Source organism: Labrus mixtus, chromosome 4 (genome assembly GCF_963584025.1).
Source record: "Labrus mixtus chromosome 4, fLabMix1.1, whole genome shotgun sequence".
In the NCBI taxonomy this organism is placed as follows: Eukaryota; Metazoa; Chordata; class Actinopteri; order Labriformes; family Labridae; genus Labrus; species Labrus mixtus.
Window position 1 is genome coordinate 18,140,047 of NC_083615.1, and position 18,959 is coordinate 18,159,005.

Consider the following 18,959-nt stretch of genomic DNA (forward strand, 5'->3'; position numbering starts at 1 on the left):
GTGTGTGTGTGTGTGTGTGTGTGTGTGTGTGTGTGTGTGTGTGTGTGCTCTCGTTCAGTTCCGCTCTTCCTCTCGTTCACTGAACGAACTGAACAAGAGCTCCGACGTGAATCACTGAACGAACTGAACGAACTGAGAGGAAGGCGGATCTCTCGTTCAGTGAACGAACTGAACGTGTACTGAACGTACTGAACAGAACGGTCGGGGAAAATAAATGTGATTGTTTTAGCAGCTTTCAGTTTGCAAACTGTAACTTTATCCAACTAAATTCTCAGCTCATTGGTTTATTATTCACCACCGGCTGTTCTCAGTACGATCGCGAGCAGAACTAAACGTTTGGCCGTGTTTCAGCTTATTAAATTCTGATTCACAGACAGCGCTGCGGAGAAGTACTGAACGATTCGGTGAACGAATCTTTTGAACGAATCACTTTACTGAACTGATTCTACTGATTCAATACACTGAAAAGAACTGCTTTTCCCATCACTAGTGGCAAGCCCAGCAGCTCATGTTGCACGCCCATTAAACTTATATGACCTCTTTAAAGTACGTTACGATAAAATACGTTACATTAAAGTACATTACGATAAAATATGTCACGATAGAATATATGTTACGATAAAATAAGTTACAATAAAGTACGTTACGATAAAATATGTTACATCAAAGTACGTTATAATAAAACATGTTGCATTAACGTACGTTCAGATACGATACTATTCTGTACACTTTATGTATGGCAATGATTCTTTGACTCCAGCTCTTCACACGTAGCAGCTTCCACAGTTGTTGTAATAATAATAATTTAATTAATTAAGATTCTGATTATTTTGAGAAGTTGAAACGTGTTTCGGGACGTCTCGTCTGACTACTTTTATCGAGAGCTGTATTTAGAGACACACATTTAGAGCTTCACACACTGTTCTAATCCCTGAGGTGTGGGCATAAAGGAAACTTAATCTGTGAGCGTCAATCATGATCCCCCCCCCACCCCCGCCCTCCTGCATGTTGTGTAACAATCGCTCCATCCTTTCCCTGTGTGTGTGTGTGTGTGTGTGTGTGTGTGGGGGGGGGGGGGGGGGGGGGGAACCTGATAGCGTGTCCTGTCCAGTGAGGCGACTTCCTACGGCACAAATTTACGAGGTTCCTTGGAGACTTGCTGCGGTATTTCTGGAGCCCGCTGGCCCATTGGTCTGAAGTGTGCATGTTACCATAAAGAGGGCTGACTTTTCTGCTGAGCGAGCACTTCACACCCTATATACCCTGTTTAATCTTTACTGTTTAGGACTTGGTAGAGCCTCCCCCCCTTCTTCTTCTTCTTCTTCTCCCGTCTTCTTGGTCGTTGTTCCCGTCAGTAGGTGAGAGTCTCTCTGCTTGGAAACAAAACAGAAATCCCGCGTGAGGTCCGGTCTGCAGGTGGGACTCTGGTTTATCTTCTCCGCGCAGGTGCTTTTATGTGGTTTGTGGAGGTGCTGCTGCAGGTGTAACCTCCCCCGTAGGAGCGCAGAGAAGGAGCTTATGGGAATTTTTGAAGGACACATAAGGACCTTTACGTGAACCGTGAGACAACTGCAGGAAATTAAGCTTTAACCATCATCCTCCTTCATGTTGAGGTTTTATTTTGCTGCAGCACCGTTTGATCTGTCTTGGATTTTAAATGAAAAATCATAAATTGTCCGTCCTCCCTTGCTGTTCGGAGACATTTCAAGGTTAATTTTTAAAACCTGCATCAGCTCGGAGGTCAAATATTGAAGTCTAAATGTGTTAAAATAGCAAAGAGATCTGGCAGCATTTTGTTTGCAATTTCTGAATTCTGGGAAAATTATTCAGGAATGTAAAATCTAGTTAATGTCTGTGCAAAAATATTCAAGAAAATGTAATCTCTTTGACCTCAATGCTTCTTATAGAGTCGGTTAATGTCATTTTATTCATTATCCATTATTAGACACTTAACCATCTTTAAATATTTATTGTTTTTCATGCCTGTTGACATTTTCTTTTGTACCTTCATGGACTTAAAAATCAAACAATTAGGAGGTAACTATTATGAGTTAATTCAGGGAAAATTTAAGAATTTGTGGAGGGAAAATACCAAAAATGATTTCTATAGCACGATGCTAAAGCGCTTTTTTAAATGCACATCTTATTTTAAACTCTATAAAATAAGAATTCAGTAAATTGTTCAGTTTCAGTTGTTGTATTTTTGGTTGTAGTTTGATGCTTTGTTGTGATTGGAGATGTTCATATGGAAAAAAGATGATAAGACTGAGTTGAATAGATGAGTTGTGATTTAACTTTTGTGTTCACGCTAATTATTTAAAGCTGAATCTAAATCCGAGCAGCGCACACATTAAAAGAAGCATTTTGTCAAGCCTTTTTTTGGACCTGAGAGCGTCTGTGTTTACCTCATTTATAAAGTTGAATAGTTTCTAATTCTTTAAATTGCGTCGCTAAGCCGTTCCTGGACACGCCTCGTTGTGTGAGCCTGCCGTTTGCATGCCGGCAAGATGTTGGAATTAGTGTTAACGGCTCTCACGGCGTGCTTCGCGCCACATTTGGAGCCACTGCTGGTGGCATTTGGTGCTCAGATCTTTGGCTCGCTGGAAGAAGTCAAATTCCAGGCAGAATGTCTTCAGAGGGGCAACTGTTCCACGGCACCTGACCCCGCCTGTCCAAAATTAGCCTGTTTGTGGTCGCTGGCAGCCGGTTTTCCATGATAGTGACGCGTATCGTGTTTCCTGCGGGAGGTCAAAGGTGGCTGATTGATAACCGGGGAAGGAACGGGACCCGAAGAGTTCAGCTGTAGACCGTTAGAGAGCTTTCTGGGAGCTGTCTGCTCATGTTTAACTGATGACTGTTTTCTGTCTCTGAACAGGGTGTGAAACGCAAGAACCGCCAACATGTCTGAGTGAGTACATCATCTCCTCCTTCTTCTTCTTCTTCTTCTTCTTCTTCTTATTCTGTTTGTTTGTCTCCTTCTTCTTCTTCTACTTGTTTTTCTTTGTCTCCTTCTTCTTCTACATCTTCCTGTTTTATTTCATCTGTTTCTTCTTCCTCTCTTTCTTGTCTCCTTCTTCTCGATTGTCCTTTTCTTCAACTTCTTTTTCTTTCTTTTCTTTTCTCCGTCTAATTCTTCATAATTTCTTCTAGTCGGTGTCCAGACTTTTTTGACTGGGGTGGCCCACTGACTTATGCAGGGTTGGCATAACGTTTGTGGGCAAATTCATTTATTTCTTTTACTTTTTCTATCCCCGCTAGCTATATGTAAGTATACAATACAATTTGGCAACATATAGATCTTCTTAGCTCGACTCTTTAGAAGCTATAACACAAAAATGTACAAATTCAAAATTTTAAGAAAACTCTTGCAAAAATACATTTATTGGCAAATTAAGTCCATCCAAAGTGAGACAGCATGCACAAGTTTTTCCCTGGACATTTTTATGGAAAGAGCAAAGTATTTATTCACAACTGAAAGTACTTTCATTAGCCTGTTGAAAAAAGCCAGACTAGTTGATTTAACTTAAATCTCACGTCTGATTAAGTGAAAAGCGAATCATAGATATGGATTTTTGGGGTGGCCAATTAGATCTCAAGGGGGGCCCATGCCACCCCTAGTTAGAATAGAATAAAATAGAATTACTTTATTGATCCCAAACTGGGAAATTGTGGAAATAGTTAAATAGGTAAATAGTTACCTCTCTGATTACGCCCCTGCTTCCGGTCCTTTCTCTTTTTGTCCATCTTCATCATCATTTCTCCTCTTTCCTTTACTTCTGCTATTTCCTCTTCTACTTCTATTGCTTATTATTCTTATACTACTTTCACCTCAGTGAATAAGACATTTCTTCATCTAAGATTGATTGTAGTTCTCTCCTCCTTCTTCTCCCTTTTCTTGTTATTTTCCGCTATCCTCCTTTCATTCCTTTTTCTATGTTCTTCATACCTGACTCATCGTGCTTCTTCTTCTTCTACTTTGTTTCTCAAACGTTGTCTAGTTAAACTTCAAATGACAGTAGAAGTACCCCCCCAAAAGAATTTAAAACTTTGAAAAGTTAAACATTTAAGGACATTATGGGGCATTTTACGACATCTCTGAACTGTAACTGAGTATTTTCCCGTCATATAAGAGAGCATTACGTCTTCTTTTTAGTCCACATATTCAAACAAACAACTTGTTTCGGCCGTTGCTTCAGATAAGGCATTTTACATAACTCGTTCTAAGAATTCCTAATTCTTTAAGGACGTTTTATATTCAAACAGCCACTGTATAAATCCTAAAAACACAAGTCTTGGACTACTTGAGTTACATGTGTGTCTGACATGTGTCTAAACTGATCTGAATACATGTGGAGGCACCAGTTCAGCGTGAAGGTCAGCCTTCAGCCTCATGTGACAGCAGCTGTACGTGTCAGAGGAGGAAACATGATAAAGCAGGCTGCAACAAATGGTGTCAGTTTGCCCATCTCAAATCAAAGTACTTCAAAGTATTCATCTATTTATTAGCAGTTTCAGATTAGTCTTTTTTTCCTACTTGCATTACAACTCCCCCCACTGCATCAAATTCATTTGGTTTGTTTTTTTCTCGATACATGCAAGCAATGAAATAATCTCTCTTTATAGACTTGATACAGTTTTTACACTCTGTTTTTAATTATCTTAAAAAACTAAGACGATCACTCCCACTCCCATGTATGCAAAGTAAAAATGTACTTGCAGCCAGTAAGCTTAGCTTAGCTTCAGTTTGGAAACAGGGCTCAACAGGTCGCCTGGCTCGGTACAAAGGCCTGACAGCACCTTTAAAACTCTTTAGTAAACAAAAACCATCTTGACATGATATCATACTTTTTATTTTTCACCGTTATAGAATGCTAGATTCTTCCTGGCTTTTAGCAGTTGCCAGGCAACCAGCAGAGAGTTCAGGAAGTTAAGTCCTGGTCAAAAAGTATTCGACACTTGAGCCTGTGAATTGTGGCAAATTATTGTTTTTAAAAATATGTAACTGCTTAATAAGTGCAATTTATAGATCCTGGCAGGTTCAGGTTAACTGTTCCCCCATTTTTCAATGTTATATGCTAAGCTAGGCTAACCAAGGGCTAGCTGTGGATTTAATTAAATATAACATTGTTAGTTAGTGAGCTTTAGTAGCACTGGTTGACGGATATGTTAACTTGGTTTGAACAAAGCCAGGCTGCTATTTTACCCTTTCAGTCCTTATGCTGAGCTAGGCTAGCAAATATCTGTCTGTAGCTTTCACATTTTTAAGTCAATTTAGTTTAAATCAGACATGCAATTTTTCGGTTTGTTTCCAATTTTTATGCTAAGCTAGGCTAATGAGTTGTTAGCAAGCTGTTGGTTGAGCAGTTGTGGTCGAGATATTTGCTAGCGTTATTCTAAGCCAGGATGAGCTAGCTGCTGGCTGTTGATTACGTAACACATATGTTAATAAGTTAGGTTAAGAAGTATTGGTAGCATATGTGCCAGCATAGTACAAATACAAGCTATCTTCCCTTCTGTTTTCAGATTTTGTGCTAAGCTAGGCTAACCAGCCACTTGCTGTAGCTACAAGTAAATATAATGTGTATTTGTGGGCTTTAGGAATTTAGTTTGACAGATTTGTTGTATTTGTACAGTGCCAGGCTAGCTGTTCTGCTTTAATTCCAGTGTTTATGCTAAGCTAGATTAGATATAATGGATACAAGATATAACGGAGAGACTTGCTTCAACAAAATACAAAGTTGGAATGTGAGAAGTTGAGAAATGGGAGCTAGCAGAAAGAGTTCTTCTGTTTGGATAGTTAAAGGCTAGCTATTCCACCTTGTTTCACTTTGTTAAGCTAGGCTAGCTGGAGCTTCATATGTAGCTATGGAAATGAGAGTGGTGTCAATCTTGTAATTTCAATGGAAACTAAAGTACAGCATCCAAGCAACTGAATACCTATATCAGTCCTGATGACTTTTAATCTCTTCTCACAGCGGAAAGAAAATGACGTCTAGCCGCAGGCATCATCTGAAGGTAAGAATGAAACCTTTTCCTTGAGGTTTTGTTCGTATTAAGGATGAATAATTGTTAATAACTGCTCATATCTTTGCACGTCGCTGCAGAGTTTGATGCTGCAGATCGCTGCCAGCTGGATCGAGCAGGAGAAGAAGGACATTGTGGCTGCCAAGGAGACCTACATGGCGGAGACCTGCCCAAGTCCAGAAGTCAACGGAGACCAGGCGGCCCTCATGGTGAGACAACAAAGACGACTCTATGCTGAAGCTTCTGTCGACTCACATCTACTCCAACTCTTAATATTAGATTACATGATTTTAATATCAGATAAAAACTGACATATTAAATGTTGTTCAAGATTTTTTTTGTCAAAGTTTGGACACAGTTTAGACGATAATCGGACACTTCAATGACAGTAGCAAAGGATTTCTTGTATTTGAAGCTTTGCTCATATCTTTTGATAGCATTGAGAGTAGGTGATGACCGCTGAGCTGAGTTGACACAACATGTTTTGTGTATTTGTTTGTTTGTTTGCATGTGGACAGGAAATCTGCAAGAAGATCCACGCTGCCCTCGACAAGATTGACGATGAGAGGTACGACGTCGAGGCCAAAGTGCAGAAGGCCGACAAAGAGGTGAGTCACTGAGCGGCCTGAGGTGAAGTCCTCAGGTGAGTCAGGTCTGAAGGGTTCTCATGATAACAGAATTTTATGAGTTTGGATAACGATTGGATATCTCCTGTTTTAAACATGTACTAAATAATTTGGGTCTTTTTTTCTGATGACAAATGAGGTACTGTTGAAGCCAAAGCACCCGCATGAAGAAAAAAGAAATCAAACCAGGAGTTGTCTGTATGTGCTGCAGACTCCCTGACCTCAGACCTCCAATAAAAACATGAAACTTTGAATGTTTCTCTGCCTCCAGATCGAGGACCTGAAGATGAAGGTGGTGGAGCTGGCGGGAGTGAAGAAACCCGCCCTGAAGAAAGTGCGTATGTCCGCTGACGCCATGCTGCAGGCTCTGCTGGGAGGAAAACACAAAGTGACCATGGACCTGAGGGCCAACCTGAAGCAGGTCAAGAAGGAGGTCAAAGAGGAGGTGAGACATCGTACAGCTAATCACACCAAATGAAAGCACACAAATATTCTTAACTTGAGGTATTTATGCTTGTTATCGGCTCTCAGCTCAAAGCCAGTGTGTGTGTGTGTGTGGGGGGGGGGGCATTAGTGCACATGGCGTGGGCGACCTGCACATTGGTGAAGGCTCCATTCATGCTGAACCACATATTCAAGTTTTGGAGCGACATAAGCAGCCAAATAGACAACTTCTGTTTCAGGAAAGGCCTTGCTTATTTCATCAAGTCAATTCTTTGCTATGCTGTAATCAGATTATGAACCGTGCTACAAGCATCAAGTTCAAAATTATTGTGTAAGATCCAGAAACGATGAAAGTTTCAACAACACTGGGACTCGTTTTTATCTCAAACATTAATTTACTAAGATAAATACTGTGGTGTAGGTTGGGTTTTTGACATTTTGAGTCATGTATTGAGCAAAGATAGGAAGCTCTGTGTAGTAAGGACGACATAAAGATATTAATTTGGCGACGCCTAGTGGCCAAAGTTATTATAACAGGGGCAGAGCAAAGGAGAAAGTCAGTGGGTGTAGTATGAAGAGAAGATCAAAACACCACCTGAGAGCCTCAACACTGACGCTTCATGGACTTCAAATGACGTCTGGCGTCCTAACAAAGACTCTCAGTGTGTTTGTTTGGGTATTTAAATTACAGAGTTTATGTATTTCAGTGTAGTCTAAAAGTGCTTCATGCTGGAATATTTGACTGAAAAAACTCAAACAAAGTGGATAAAATAAGGAAGTCGTGATTTTTTCACACATTGAAAGTTAAACCCCTCCTCTTCGAATTATATCACGGTTTATTTTTGTAATGTTACCGACATCAACGGCCCAGTGAACATAACTTTTACACCAGTTATGTCGCTATCAGTAGAGCCGCTCCAGAACCTGCACAGAGTTAAGACGCCATAAGAAAAAGGAAGGGGAAAATTAGGGAGCTGACACAGGCATTTTGCCCCAACAAGAACTTGTTAAAGAGGACATATTATCCCCCTTCTCCACCTTTTCAAACAGTCCTCTGTGGTCGTAATGAAACATCTGTGCTGTGCTTTGGTCAGAATATAACATGAGTCAAGCACCAGAGGAGGTTTGTGACCCTGTATAAACCAGCTTTCTCAGAAAGCTCTGTTTTAGTGTGTGTGTCTCTTTAAATGCAATGAGCCCCCCCACCTGAGTTTTCCCAGTAGACATCACTCCTCTGTAGCAAGAATAAAAATGGAGGACCTGCTCGAAAGTTTTGTTCTAGGCTGCGGGTGGAGTCCATGGGTGGAGATACCAGGGCAGGGGAGGGGATTTTTTTTTTTTACCAGAATCCCACTGTGACATCACAAGGAGAGCACATTTGAAACGAAGCATTTTTCTCTGTGTTGTCAGACTTATTCAGACAACAAACAAAGGACTGGATGGATTTATTTCACATTTTGTGGCTCAGTAGACACTCAGGTTACCCAAATAAATGTTCAAAAACACTGTACAAGTGGATTTTTTACAATATGTCCCCTTTAACTAACATATTTCCGTCAGCTGGTAAAGGCTAATGTTAGCCTGGAGGCTAACACTAATTATTAAAATAATATTCTGGGAGGACTCGTTCACAGTGCCTTTCGGGGGCTAAGCCATTTCTGTAGGCTAATGTCTCTACAGAAGGTTTGAAGAGCCTGCAGGTTGATTTTATATATTTTTGTTTAATTAAAGAAAAGAGGAAAACACAGATCAACTTTGTACAAATGAGTAATTTTGATAGAAAAGACTTTAAAACACATTTTTGTCACCACATGACGCCAGGGTCCAATTGGAGCAGCTCTGGTGTGCAGACTTTTATCTTTGTATATTTCTGTCCAGTACCCAGTACTCAACGGTTAGGATGAGCGTGCTGTTTGATATTTGTGTGTTTAAACCGGTTTCTGTCCCTTGAGTTTGTAAAGAGTCTCTGTTGTTGTTTCCCTCTGCAGGTGGCAGACGCAGGCGACTGGCGTAAGAACATCGAGGATAAGGCCGACAGGAAGAAGATGTTTGAGACTTCCTAAACGCTTCCTGCAGCAGCGAGGACGACAGCGAGTGGGGGGGGGGTTGAGGAGACGACACGGTCTGAGGTCTGAGTGACTGAAAGGGTTTCTGAGTGCCAGCAGGACTCACAGGGACGACAGTTTAGACACTTTTCTTTTGTTGTGCCTTTTTTTTTTTTTTGGCTGGTTTGTGACACCGCCGTCGCCGTAGGAGACAGAACTGAAGCAAACGTAAGGTCATCATGTACGCAAATCAAACGTCTCTTAAAGATAAACGCCATCACTTCACCATGTACAGCTTTTCATGGACTCAGTAGAAATAAATGTTTTGGAATAACGAATTATTTGTTTGGTACATTTATATTTGAAAGTTCATCACAGAGTCAGATACGGAGAGAGAGGAGTACGGCAGCCCGAAAGGGACATGCAGCCATGCATTTGGTTTTACTCTCTTGTGGGGCTGCACGGTGGTCGTTAGCACTGTCCCCTCACAGCGAGGAGGTTCCTGGTTTGAATCCCTGTCTGGCAGGAGCCTCTCTGTGTGGAGTCTGCATGTTCTCCCCGTGCATGTGTGGGTTCTCTCCGGGTACTCCGGCTTCTTCCCACAGTCCAAAGACATGCTCGTTAGGTTAACTGGTGACTCTAAATTGTCCGTAGGTGTGAATGTGAGTGTGGCTGGTTGTCTGTCTCTGTGATTGATTGGTGACCAGAACAGGGTGTAACCCCGCCTCTCACCCAATGACAGTTGGGATCAGCTCCAGCTCCCTGCGACCCTGAACTGGACAGAGCGGTATAGATGATGGATGGATGTTTTCTTGTGATGATGTATCATGTCTGGTTCTTTACTCATGATCTCTAACTTATGTATCTCATTATCTCAGGTTTTTCCCTTTAACTCATAACTCGTTAATTTCTCGAGGAAACTACTGAAATCAGCTCATTCTGACAGGGAAAAGCAGCGCTGTTGTTTCAAGAAACCGACATAAATAAGTCAAGATTTGAAGAAGAAAAGAACCGTTATTGACTCTTCATCATGTGAGAACTGATGTCCTCTCAGGGCTTCTGTAGATCTCAGATAACTTCATAAATACTGAAAGAAATGATGGATATTTACGTCTTACAAAAACGTCTCAACTGTGATCAATTACATCAGCACGCTCTGCTCCGTTTCAAATACGCTACAGGCTGCAGGCACGCGTCAATCTCGAGAGAATATTACGACCCGGACAGGAAGTCAGATGAGTAAACGTACAGGTCAATTTCAAAATAAAACACCGGATCGTATTTTCCATCACTTTATCAACATTACATCAGAACAGGCACCGAGTGAACAACAAATCATCCTCAGAATGACAAAGCAATATGTTGTTAGCATGTTTTTCTCTTCATTCCCGCGTGATCTTGTAGTTCTCCTGTGATCTTGTAGTCCTCCTGTGATGTGTGTACAGCTGATCACGACTGCGCTTACGCTCCAGAAACAAACTTAGACTACATATAGAAAGAGGAGGGTCCACAGAGAGGGACTTTATGAAGCTGTCCATCACTCTCTTGTTTTTTTGTTTTATGGTTTTCACAGTATCTTGATGTTTGGTCGAATCAGAAGCTAAAAACACAGACTGTATAAAACATGGACGTAGTCTCAGGGTGCACTCACACCCACGGCCCAGTTGTCCTGTACCGTGCTGAAGCCTGATTGTCTCTCCCCCCCTCTCTTTATGCTCACTTAGAGGTAAACTACAAACGTGTGATTTATGTTCTTCTTCTGTCTTTCGGCTTTATTTTCCTCAAAGGAACAAAGTGAAGCCATCGAAGAAAACAAACTTACATTTAAATGGAGATTCTCTAACAAGATGGCTCTTATTTCTAACGTTATGATAGATGCAAACTTGTAAAAACTTAAATCTTAGCACGTGAGCTTCTCTCATTTCCTGTTAAAAATATCTCACCACACTAATTAAGAACCATGTTTCTACTTCTTTTCCTTCTTATCAGACTTCTCACTCAACATGTTAACGTCTCTCGTTCCTTCTGCAGATGTTTTTCTTGTTGTTTATGACAGGACATGTCGGCCTCATTTCTCATTTGAATATCTTAAATGTAAAATGTTCGTTTGGACTTGTCAAAGAAACACGACTCATAAAAGGTGTAATGAGATATTTCTGACTCAGAGTTAGACGAATACGGTTGTTAAGATTTGAGTTTTTCCAAGTTGCAGACATACAAAAAAAACCTCCTCATTCAGAAAAACTCGACTTCATCCAAACTTTTTTAAATGTGTTCAATGTCTCGTTATGACGGTGACTCATCAAAATGTTTCTATAGGATGAGTTTAAAGTTTTCCTTTTGGTTAAAGTTAATGAATTTACATCATTGAACAACTTTAAACAACATTTCACAAAGAGGAGAGCTGCTGCAAAGACGTAGTCAAAGATCTTTAAAGAACCCTGAAGGTTTCAGAGCGTCGAGTTTGGTGCTTTTATATTTGATGCACAAACACACACACACACACACACACACACACACACACACACACACACACACACACACACACACACACACACACACACACACACACACACACACACACACACACACACACACACACACACACACGTCTTCAGAGGAGTCGAGGCTGTCCTCAGGGAGGGCGGTTCGCAGAGCAGGGCTCGGGTGTATTTCAGGAGCTCGCAGGCCCATTGGTCTGCGGGGGAATCCATTTCCATAAAGAGGATCTGAGCGTTTTGCTGAGACATCGAAACCCGCCATATATACCGTATTTCATTTTTCACAGTCTGTGGCTTTGGCAGTGTCTCCTTTTCTTCCACAGAGTGTGTCTTGTCTTCTTCCTCCTCTCGATAGGTGAGATATCTGACTTCTTTTTTTTCTTATTCCATCTTTGAGCGCAGCCTCTCTGAGAGCAGCATCTTTGATTTAATCAGAGGATAAAAAAAACGCACAACCATCCAGACTCTTCTTAAAAAAAACAAAGGATCAGAGGTCGTTAGTTTATGCACCTCTGACCCATCCCGACACCCTGAACTTTCTGCATGTTTGTGTCTGACACTTGACCTTCGCCTGACAAGACCGAAAATTTACGAGAGCCGCTGCTTGGTGTTTTAGAGTCTTGAAGGCGCTCGCAGCCCAGCGCTGAGAAGTCTTAAAGTCTGTCAAACTGTCGAAGGAGGAAATACCAAACGTGTGATTATGTTTCCTGAAGAGTTTGTGATGCTCAGAGGGTTTAAAGTGAGGGGAATGATGTCGAGATAACATGTCTGAGACTCTTATTTAACCCTTAAATGTTTGAGAGGGAACATGTTTGAATTTTAAAGCTTTTAGTGTCTGTCTTTATGACTTCATCAGGACTCATTAGACGGCTTTATCATCACATTTTATGGTTAATCTGTCTATTTGTTTGCTCTCGTTCCTGCAGAACTTCTTTACATTTTCAGTGACCTCATATTTCCTTGTCTTGAATTAAAGTGTCTTAACCCGTAAAAGAGAAACGTATAAAACTGAGATTATAAGGCTTCTTAATTTTGATTTTGCATTTTTGATAAACGTTAAAAAAAGAAAAAAGTAATGATTTGATCGTTCCTCCCGATGTGGACGCATCTTTTCATCACAGCTGAAGTTATTCAGACGGATCCGGCATTAACTTTATTTGATGATCTCCCTCTGGAGGATTTTTGGAATTCCCTCGATCGGGTCGTAAACCATCCCGAACGCGACACCCGATCCCCGAGTGTCCCAGATTAGTTCAGTCGACGTCGCTTCTCTTCAGCTGTGGCCTCTGATCACGTTACGCCGCAAATATTTCCTTCCCCCGTTGATCTCCACCAGAACATGCTGATCTCAGAGAACCTCGCACCCACTGACATCCTGATCTGGACAAGTACGGTGTTCAGCAGAGGTCAAAAATACCCTGAAATGTTTCTCCTCTCCTGATGTGTGTCTCCTTTCAGGTTGTGAACCGCAAAAACCCCAAAGATGTCTGAGTAAGTCTGAGCCGCCTCATGAAGTCTACCAGGATCAGACCCCAGCAGACACATCGTCTTTAATTCACACAATCTATGCTTTTATTTCTATTCAATAGATGGAAAGAATGATTTCAGGGTCACATTATTTTAACTCTTCATGTAGAAAATCATCCTGAAGTCAAAGCAGAATCTTCTTTTATGCTGTCACAACTTTCTCTGTTTTTATATTTATCACATTTTATGAGAGAGTTTATAAGTAAATATGAAATTTATTTTAGATGATCTTTGATTCATTAATACATCTTGACCTTTAAAAACTTTCCTCCCAAACAGAAAAAAAATGACTTCCAGCCGCAGGCATCACCTCAAGGTAAACGCAGCACGCTTTAGAGAGACATTTATTAATTAATCTGAGGGTTTACATGGACATAAAAAGCTTTTTAAACATTGGTTTCATCCTAAAAGCTGCTCTTTATATAACCTAATGTGAACCAATCCTATGAAAAGAGCAACGTTTAAATGATAAGAGCACGTCCAGGAGGATAACTGGCTCCTAAAGAAGGTATTAATCACCGTACCAGCAGTGGTGTAGGGCTGCCTGAAGAAGTGGGATACTCTTTTTTCACTAACAATGATTATGATGGAAGAGGATGTTGTCAGTCGGCCGGTCTGGGAGGACAGACTGGCTGCAGGGCGGAGGGAGACTCAGGATGAGGGGCGTAAATCTGCCCGAGCTGATCACTACCCAGACCTAGAGTTCCTAGAGTTCCTAGAGTTAGACGAAGGAGATGAAGGGATGAGGAAGGAGGGTGAATGGATGAGAGGAAGGGAAGGAAGGGAGGGCGGGTCGTCTAAGAACTGAGACAAACAGGTTGGAGTGGGATGGCTCGGTGTAAGGAGGCTCGTCAGATGATTGTAGTCCTGCTCCTGAAACTAAGTTATTATATGTACTTCATTTGTTAAGAGTCCATCGAGCAGATGATAATCGTCCTCTGTTAACGAGGACGTGTAGGAAGCAGGGGCGTGTCCAGAGGGGTGGCATGGGCCCCCTTAGAAATCTGATTGGCCACCCCAAAAAAATCCTAAACTGTCATTGGCTATTTGCCCTGTCAGAGGCGGGACTTCTGTTAAAACCAACTATTATGTATTTTTTCATAGAAGGATGCTTGTTGTTTTCTTAACATATCAAATGAGCATTTTTATTTTGTTAACTTTCAACTTTAAACACTTTGAGAAAATGACTTAAGTTTTTCCAACATGACGTTTTCCCCCCGATGTGTTTGTCCCGCAGAGCCTGATCCTGCAGATTGCTCAGACCTGGCTCGTACAGGAGACCAAGGACCTGGTGGTGTCCAAGGAGAACTACATGGCCGAACACTGTCCCGGCGCAGACCTCGCTGGAGACCAGGCCGCCCTCATGGTGAGAGAGGAGTGAAAACGCTCTCAGTGAGGAAGTCCATTTTATGACACTCAACCACATAGTTCAATGCAAAAAACATGTTCCCTGTCTCTTGGGATTATTGAAAGGCACTCTAGGAAATGTAGGCTGTAACAGGTTCTTGTTAACTCCCTGCATGACAAACTGAAACTTGTCTGTGGTAACCATGGAGACAAAAAAAAGTAGTAAAAGTCCAGGAGGGTGTTCAGGTGTCTGCTCGGCGACAGGTTGATTTCAGTCACATGACCGGCGCCTGTAGTCCTGGAGGGAAATAAGAGTTTAAGAAAGTAGCGACCGCCATTGTATGCTTTGTGGAGCTCCAGCACAGGCTTCTTCAAAACGACACCCCGAGATATGACGATAAACTGCTCGTTTTTTGGGCACTTTTGACCCTAACAAGCTCATCCATAACAGTCGTCCCTGTTGCTCATCACATTTTCATTTAATCACACTTTAAAGATTAGAAATATGTTACGCTACCTGGACAGAATTCATGTTAAAAACTTAACTGCAGTCTTTGATTGATTTGATTTCAGGTTCGATGAATCAGTGTAGATGTGTGACTCATCAAACTGCATTCTTGGTTGTGTATTAAACAGCAGACTTTCTGTGTGTTTGTCTTCAGGAGACCTGCAAGAAGCTTTCAGCCCTCATTGACCAGATTGATGAGGAAAGGTACGACATCGAGGCCAAGGTGCAGAAGGCCGATAAAGAGGTAAACGCCCTCTTACAGAGCTGAACCTAGATGAGCTTTTAAAAAAAAAATCAGGACAGGAAACTTAAAATTTTCTCTTCTGGCAGATTGAAGACCTGAAGATCAAGGTGGTCGACCTGGCCGGTGTGAAGAAACCCGCCCTGAAGAAGGTGCGCATGTCCGCTGACACCATGCTGAAGGCTCTGCTGGGCTCCAAACACACAGTCAACATGGACCTGAGGGCCAACCTGAAGCAGGTCAAGAAGGAGGTCAAAGAGGAGGTGAGTCCCACACATTCTTACTCTATCTTTCAGCTCAGTTTCCGGTTTCCTGACGTGAAGTTAAATCGACTCGTCCGAGATGTGACTGAAAATGTGTCACACTCTCACATCGCAGATATTTAAGATGGATTGTCTTGATAACTGAATGATGAAATGTATTCCGTTTTATATTCAGCTTGACAAGATATTTCCTCTAGAATTCACTCAACTTTGCAGGATTTGTACATTTGCGTACAACTTACATGAGTTTTACAGTGTTCAGATTTAGTAGAAGATACACAGCAAAAAACTCGAATCTTTGCAAGTGTATTTTCTCAAGTTTTTCATAAATTACTCTTAAAATTAAAATAAGCCACATTCAACCTGACAAGTTCAGAGAAACTCAATCTGAAGATATAACCACCATGAGTAAGGCCTGAATTGCACGCTTAACAGCTTCCAGTGCAGAAAGCAAAATGTATCCGCTAAGGGTCTTGAAATGGGATCAATTAAGGGAGCTATTTTTACTCGTTACAAGCATTTCCAGCTTTATTTTTCACTTATAATAACTCTAGATTAGACGTTTACCTGGACTTGTCAGATGAATGTGGCTTATGTTAAAGGCGCAGTATGTAAATTCAACCACCAGGGGGCTCTCAATCAAAACAATAACAAAAAGATGACGTTGAGGCTAGCGGGCAATCATGGGAGTGCTACTCCCACCTCTGATGAAAACAAACTCTGAGTTGACTGTAGTCATGACAACCGTGTGAAACCGACCTGAGGAAGTGAATGTGTTTACAGACGAGCTAATGTATCAGAGTATAATTTACATGAAGTTTTTATCACAGCAGCACATACAGCAACAGTACGGCAGCTTTCAGGAGCAGCTCGCGCTTCCTTATGAGGCAGTCTTTGACGTAACATCTGGTGTTTCCATGGCAACGATAAACATGTCGTGTCTGTCATGGCGGCCGCTACGACAAGACACGACTCTAAAATGCACTCTCTCTCTCTCACGTTCATATGTCTAACTTTGTGTTTGTTTGTCTCGCCTGCAGCCTACAGAAGCGGTCGGGGACTGGCGTAAGAACATCGAGGATAAAGCTGACAGGAAGAAGATGTTCGAGACCTCCTAAACGCATCGCTGCCGTTTGCCTTTCTGTTTGTATGAACTCCACTACGTGTCTTACTATGTGTCAGTTTGAAGCGGGACGGTCTGAGGGGCGTGTCCGAGAGGAGCCGCTCTGTTTGAGGATTTCCTTTCTTCTTCTTTTTAGTGTTCTACGTTGTTTTGTTTTGGAGGGAGAGGGGGAGGAGTGTGGAGAGTTTCTGCAGGTTCACACACAGGACGCACAACAACAAGTCTTAAAACTCCACACAGGGAGGAAAACATTCACACCCAAACTGAATCATCATGTTGAACAGAAACAATAAAGTCTATGTGGAAGAAAACGAGTCCAGAGGTGTCTTCTGTGTCTTTATTTTTCTCATGAATGTCCATAAAGTTGCAGCCATACTGTCACACATTATTCATTGTTTACAAAGTGCTTTGATGGAGGAAGCAAAGGTAGGATGTCAAGACAGCAACAGAGAGAAGTCTGCAAAAATGATATAAATGCAAATCACAGGAACAAGAAAGATTCAACAATCAGGTCGTCCTACTGTACATGCATTATCAAACCCCTGTTGATGATGCAAAATGCAGCAGCACGACTTCAACCTCCCCAAAACAGCACATGCCACCCTGCTATTCATCTCCCTCCAGTGGCAATTCTATAGTCTGTTGGCGCCCTGGGCAAAAATTAATTTGGGGCCCCTCAAACCACCAATATGTCTGCCAGTGTCCCGACGATCTTCCCTTTTTTTAAAAACTCCCAGACAGATACTTCCTCTTCATTTTCCTTCCACGACTTTCATTGACAAACTTTGGTTTTCACAAGAAAAATACACGAGATATTCAGCTGTAGGGTTACGAGACAGAGTGCTGTGAAATGGGGCCCATTAAGGAGGTCTCCTACTGTCGTTGCAAAATTGCACATTCTGAGCTACTGCTGCGGTTTTAAGTTTGTCAGCCTTTTGGGATGACCCCTTAACTGGCCTGGGGCCCCAAGTGTATGCCTGCCTTCCTGGTTGACAAGCTGCGCCTCTGTCTCCCTCCACTGGCGCCCAGTTACTGCTCGCATCAAATTTAAAACTCTTTGCTTGCTTACAAAATTTCTCCTCCTTACAAAGGCGTCTGATCCAACCTTCACAACAGGGTCCTAAGTCTCTAACTAGACTCTTCTCCTCTGTCGCCCCCCGGTGGTGGAACCAACTTCCAAACTCCATTCGATCTGCAGAGTCCCTTTGCAACTTTAAGAAAAAGCTAAAGACCCAGCTCTTTCATGACTACCGACAACCTTCATGGTGATGATGATGATGATGATATTAAAGATTTTGATGCTGATTAGAACTCTCAAGAACAGCTGTCCATGTTGTGCTCTGCCTCTGGTCACTTCCCGTGCAAACAGCTATATGTCTGCCTCTGGTCACAGGAAGTGACTGGCAGACTGTTTGTTTGCACTTCCTGACGTTGTTCCCCCTTACTCTCTGATGTCCGTCCCTTTGGATAAAAGCTTCTGCTGAATGAATTGAAGAATTGTAAGCTGGTCTCAAAAGGAAGTTAACGCTATAAAGAAATACAACTTTAAAGATGACACATCACATCACAGGTTATAAAAACTAAAATGAAAATAGAAAGGGATGAATCAGAGATAGATGGTTTAATGACTATGTCAAAGAAACAAGAGGACAGAAGAGTAAAACACAAGTGAGTGCAAAGAAAAAAAACTCAGGTAAACAGCATTTTAGCCGACTCACTGTCATCGTCCTGATAAGTGATTAGTCGACTTGGGGATATAAAAATGTGAGGGTGATCGCCCTGGTCAGTCTGTGGCCCTTTTTCAAACCAACCCCTACACCCTCCCCCTCCGTGACGGAGTGCACTCCGTTAGAAGTCACACTTGCAGCTGAATGAAGTCTCCTTCATCAAGGTGTAGGGTAGAAATATAGCGGCAGGCTTTGGGACAAACTTCCCTCTCTCACACGGAAACAGGAACTGTGTGTTACCATGGTTACTCAGCGGTATCTTGCGGGAACGGCTTTTTTTTGTAGCTAATGCATTCTGTAAAAATATTTATGTAGCCTAGATTATTCTTCTTCTTTAGTTATATTAGTGAAGACTTATAACAAAACTATTAGATTGAGCCTACATTGTTTATTGTAATTTATAATTTAAGTTAATTTATTGTCACTTTATAGAACAGGGTGTCCTAAATTAATGCAAAGACAAGAATAATATCGTTGAACATCAGAGCAGCAACAAGTGTATTTTTTGTTGTTGAATTGAGATTTCACAAAGACATCAAAAGTAGAAAAATAAGAAATAAATATTAAGAGCGAAAAGTTGTCT

General features: G+C 41.7%; 3 protein-coding genes across 6 annotated transcripts in view; 2 read left to right on the forward strand and 1 right to left on the reverse strand.

Annotated features, from left to right (window-relative positions):
• The window catches only part of zgc:172145 (Ferritin light chain, oocyte isoform-like), a 331,670-nt gene that overhangs the window by 85,693 nt on the left and 227,018 nt on the right, over nucleotides 1-18,959 (reverse strand). The gene's annotated exons all lie outside the window — the stretch shown is intronic.
• Nucleotides 1,265-13,131, forward strand: LOC132973569 (troponin I, fast skeletal muscle-like). Its single transcript, XM_061037117.1, has 8 exons — nucleotides 1,265-1,358; nucleotides 2,876-2,908; nucleotides 5,976-6,015; nucleotides 6,105-6,233; nucleotides 6,543-6,632; nucleotides 6,922-7,095; nucleotides 9,083-11,995; nucleotides 13,099-13,131. The coding sequence occupies exons 2-7, from the start codon at nucleotides 2,901-2,903 to the stop codon at nucleotides 9,155-9,157; spliced, it is 516 nt and encodes a 171-aa protein (XP_060893100.1). The 5' UTR covers nucleotides 1,265-1,358; nucleotides 2,876-2,900; the 3' UTR covers nucleotides 9,158-11,995; nucleotides 13,099-13,131.
• LOC132973568 (troponin I, fast skeletal muscle-like) lies at nucleotides 11,909-16,964 on the forward strand. Its single transcript, XM_061037115.1, has 7 exons — nucleotides 11,909-11,995; nucleotides 13,099-13,131; nucleotides 13,447-13,483; nucleotides 14,405-14,533; nucleotides 15,177-15,266; nucleotides 15,353-15,526; nucleotides 16,567-16,964. Exons 2-7 carry the CDS (start codon nucleotides 13,124-13,126, stop codon nucleotides 16,642-16,644), a joined length of 516 nt encoding a protein of 171 aa, XP_060893098.1. The 5' UTR covers nucleotides 11,909-11,995; nucleotides 13,099-13,123; the 3' UTR covers nucleotides 16,645-16,964.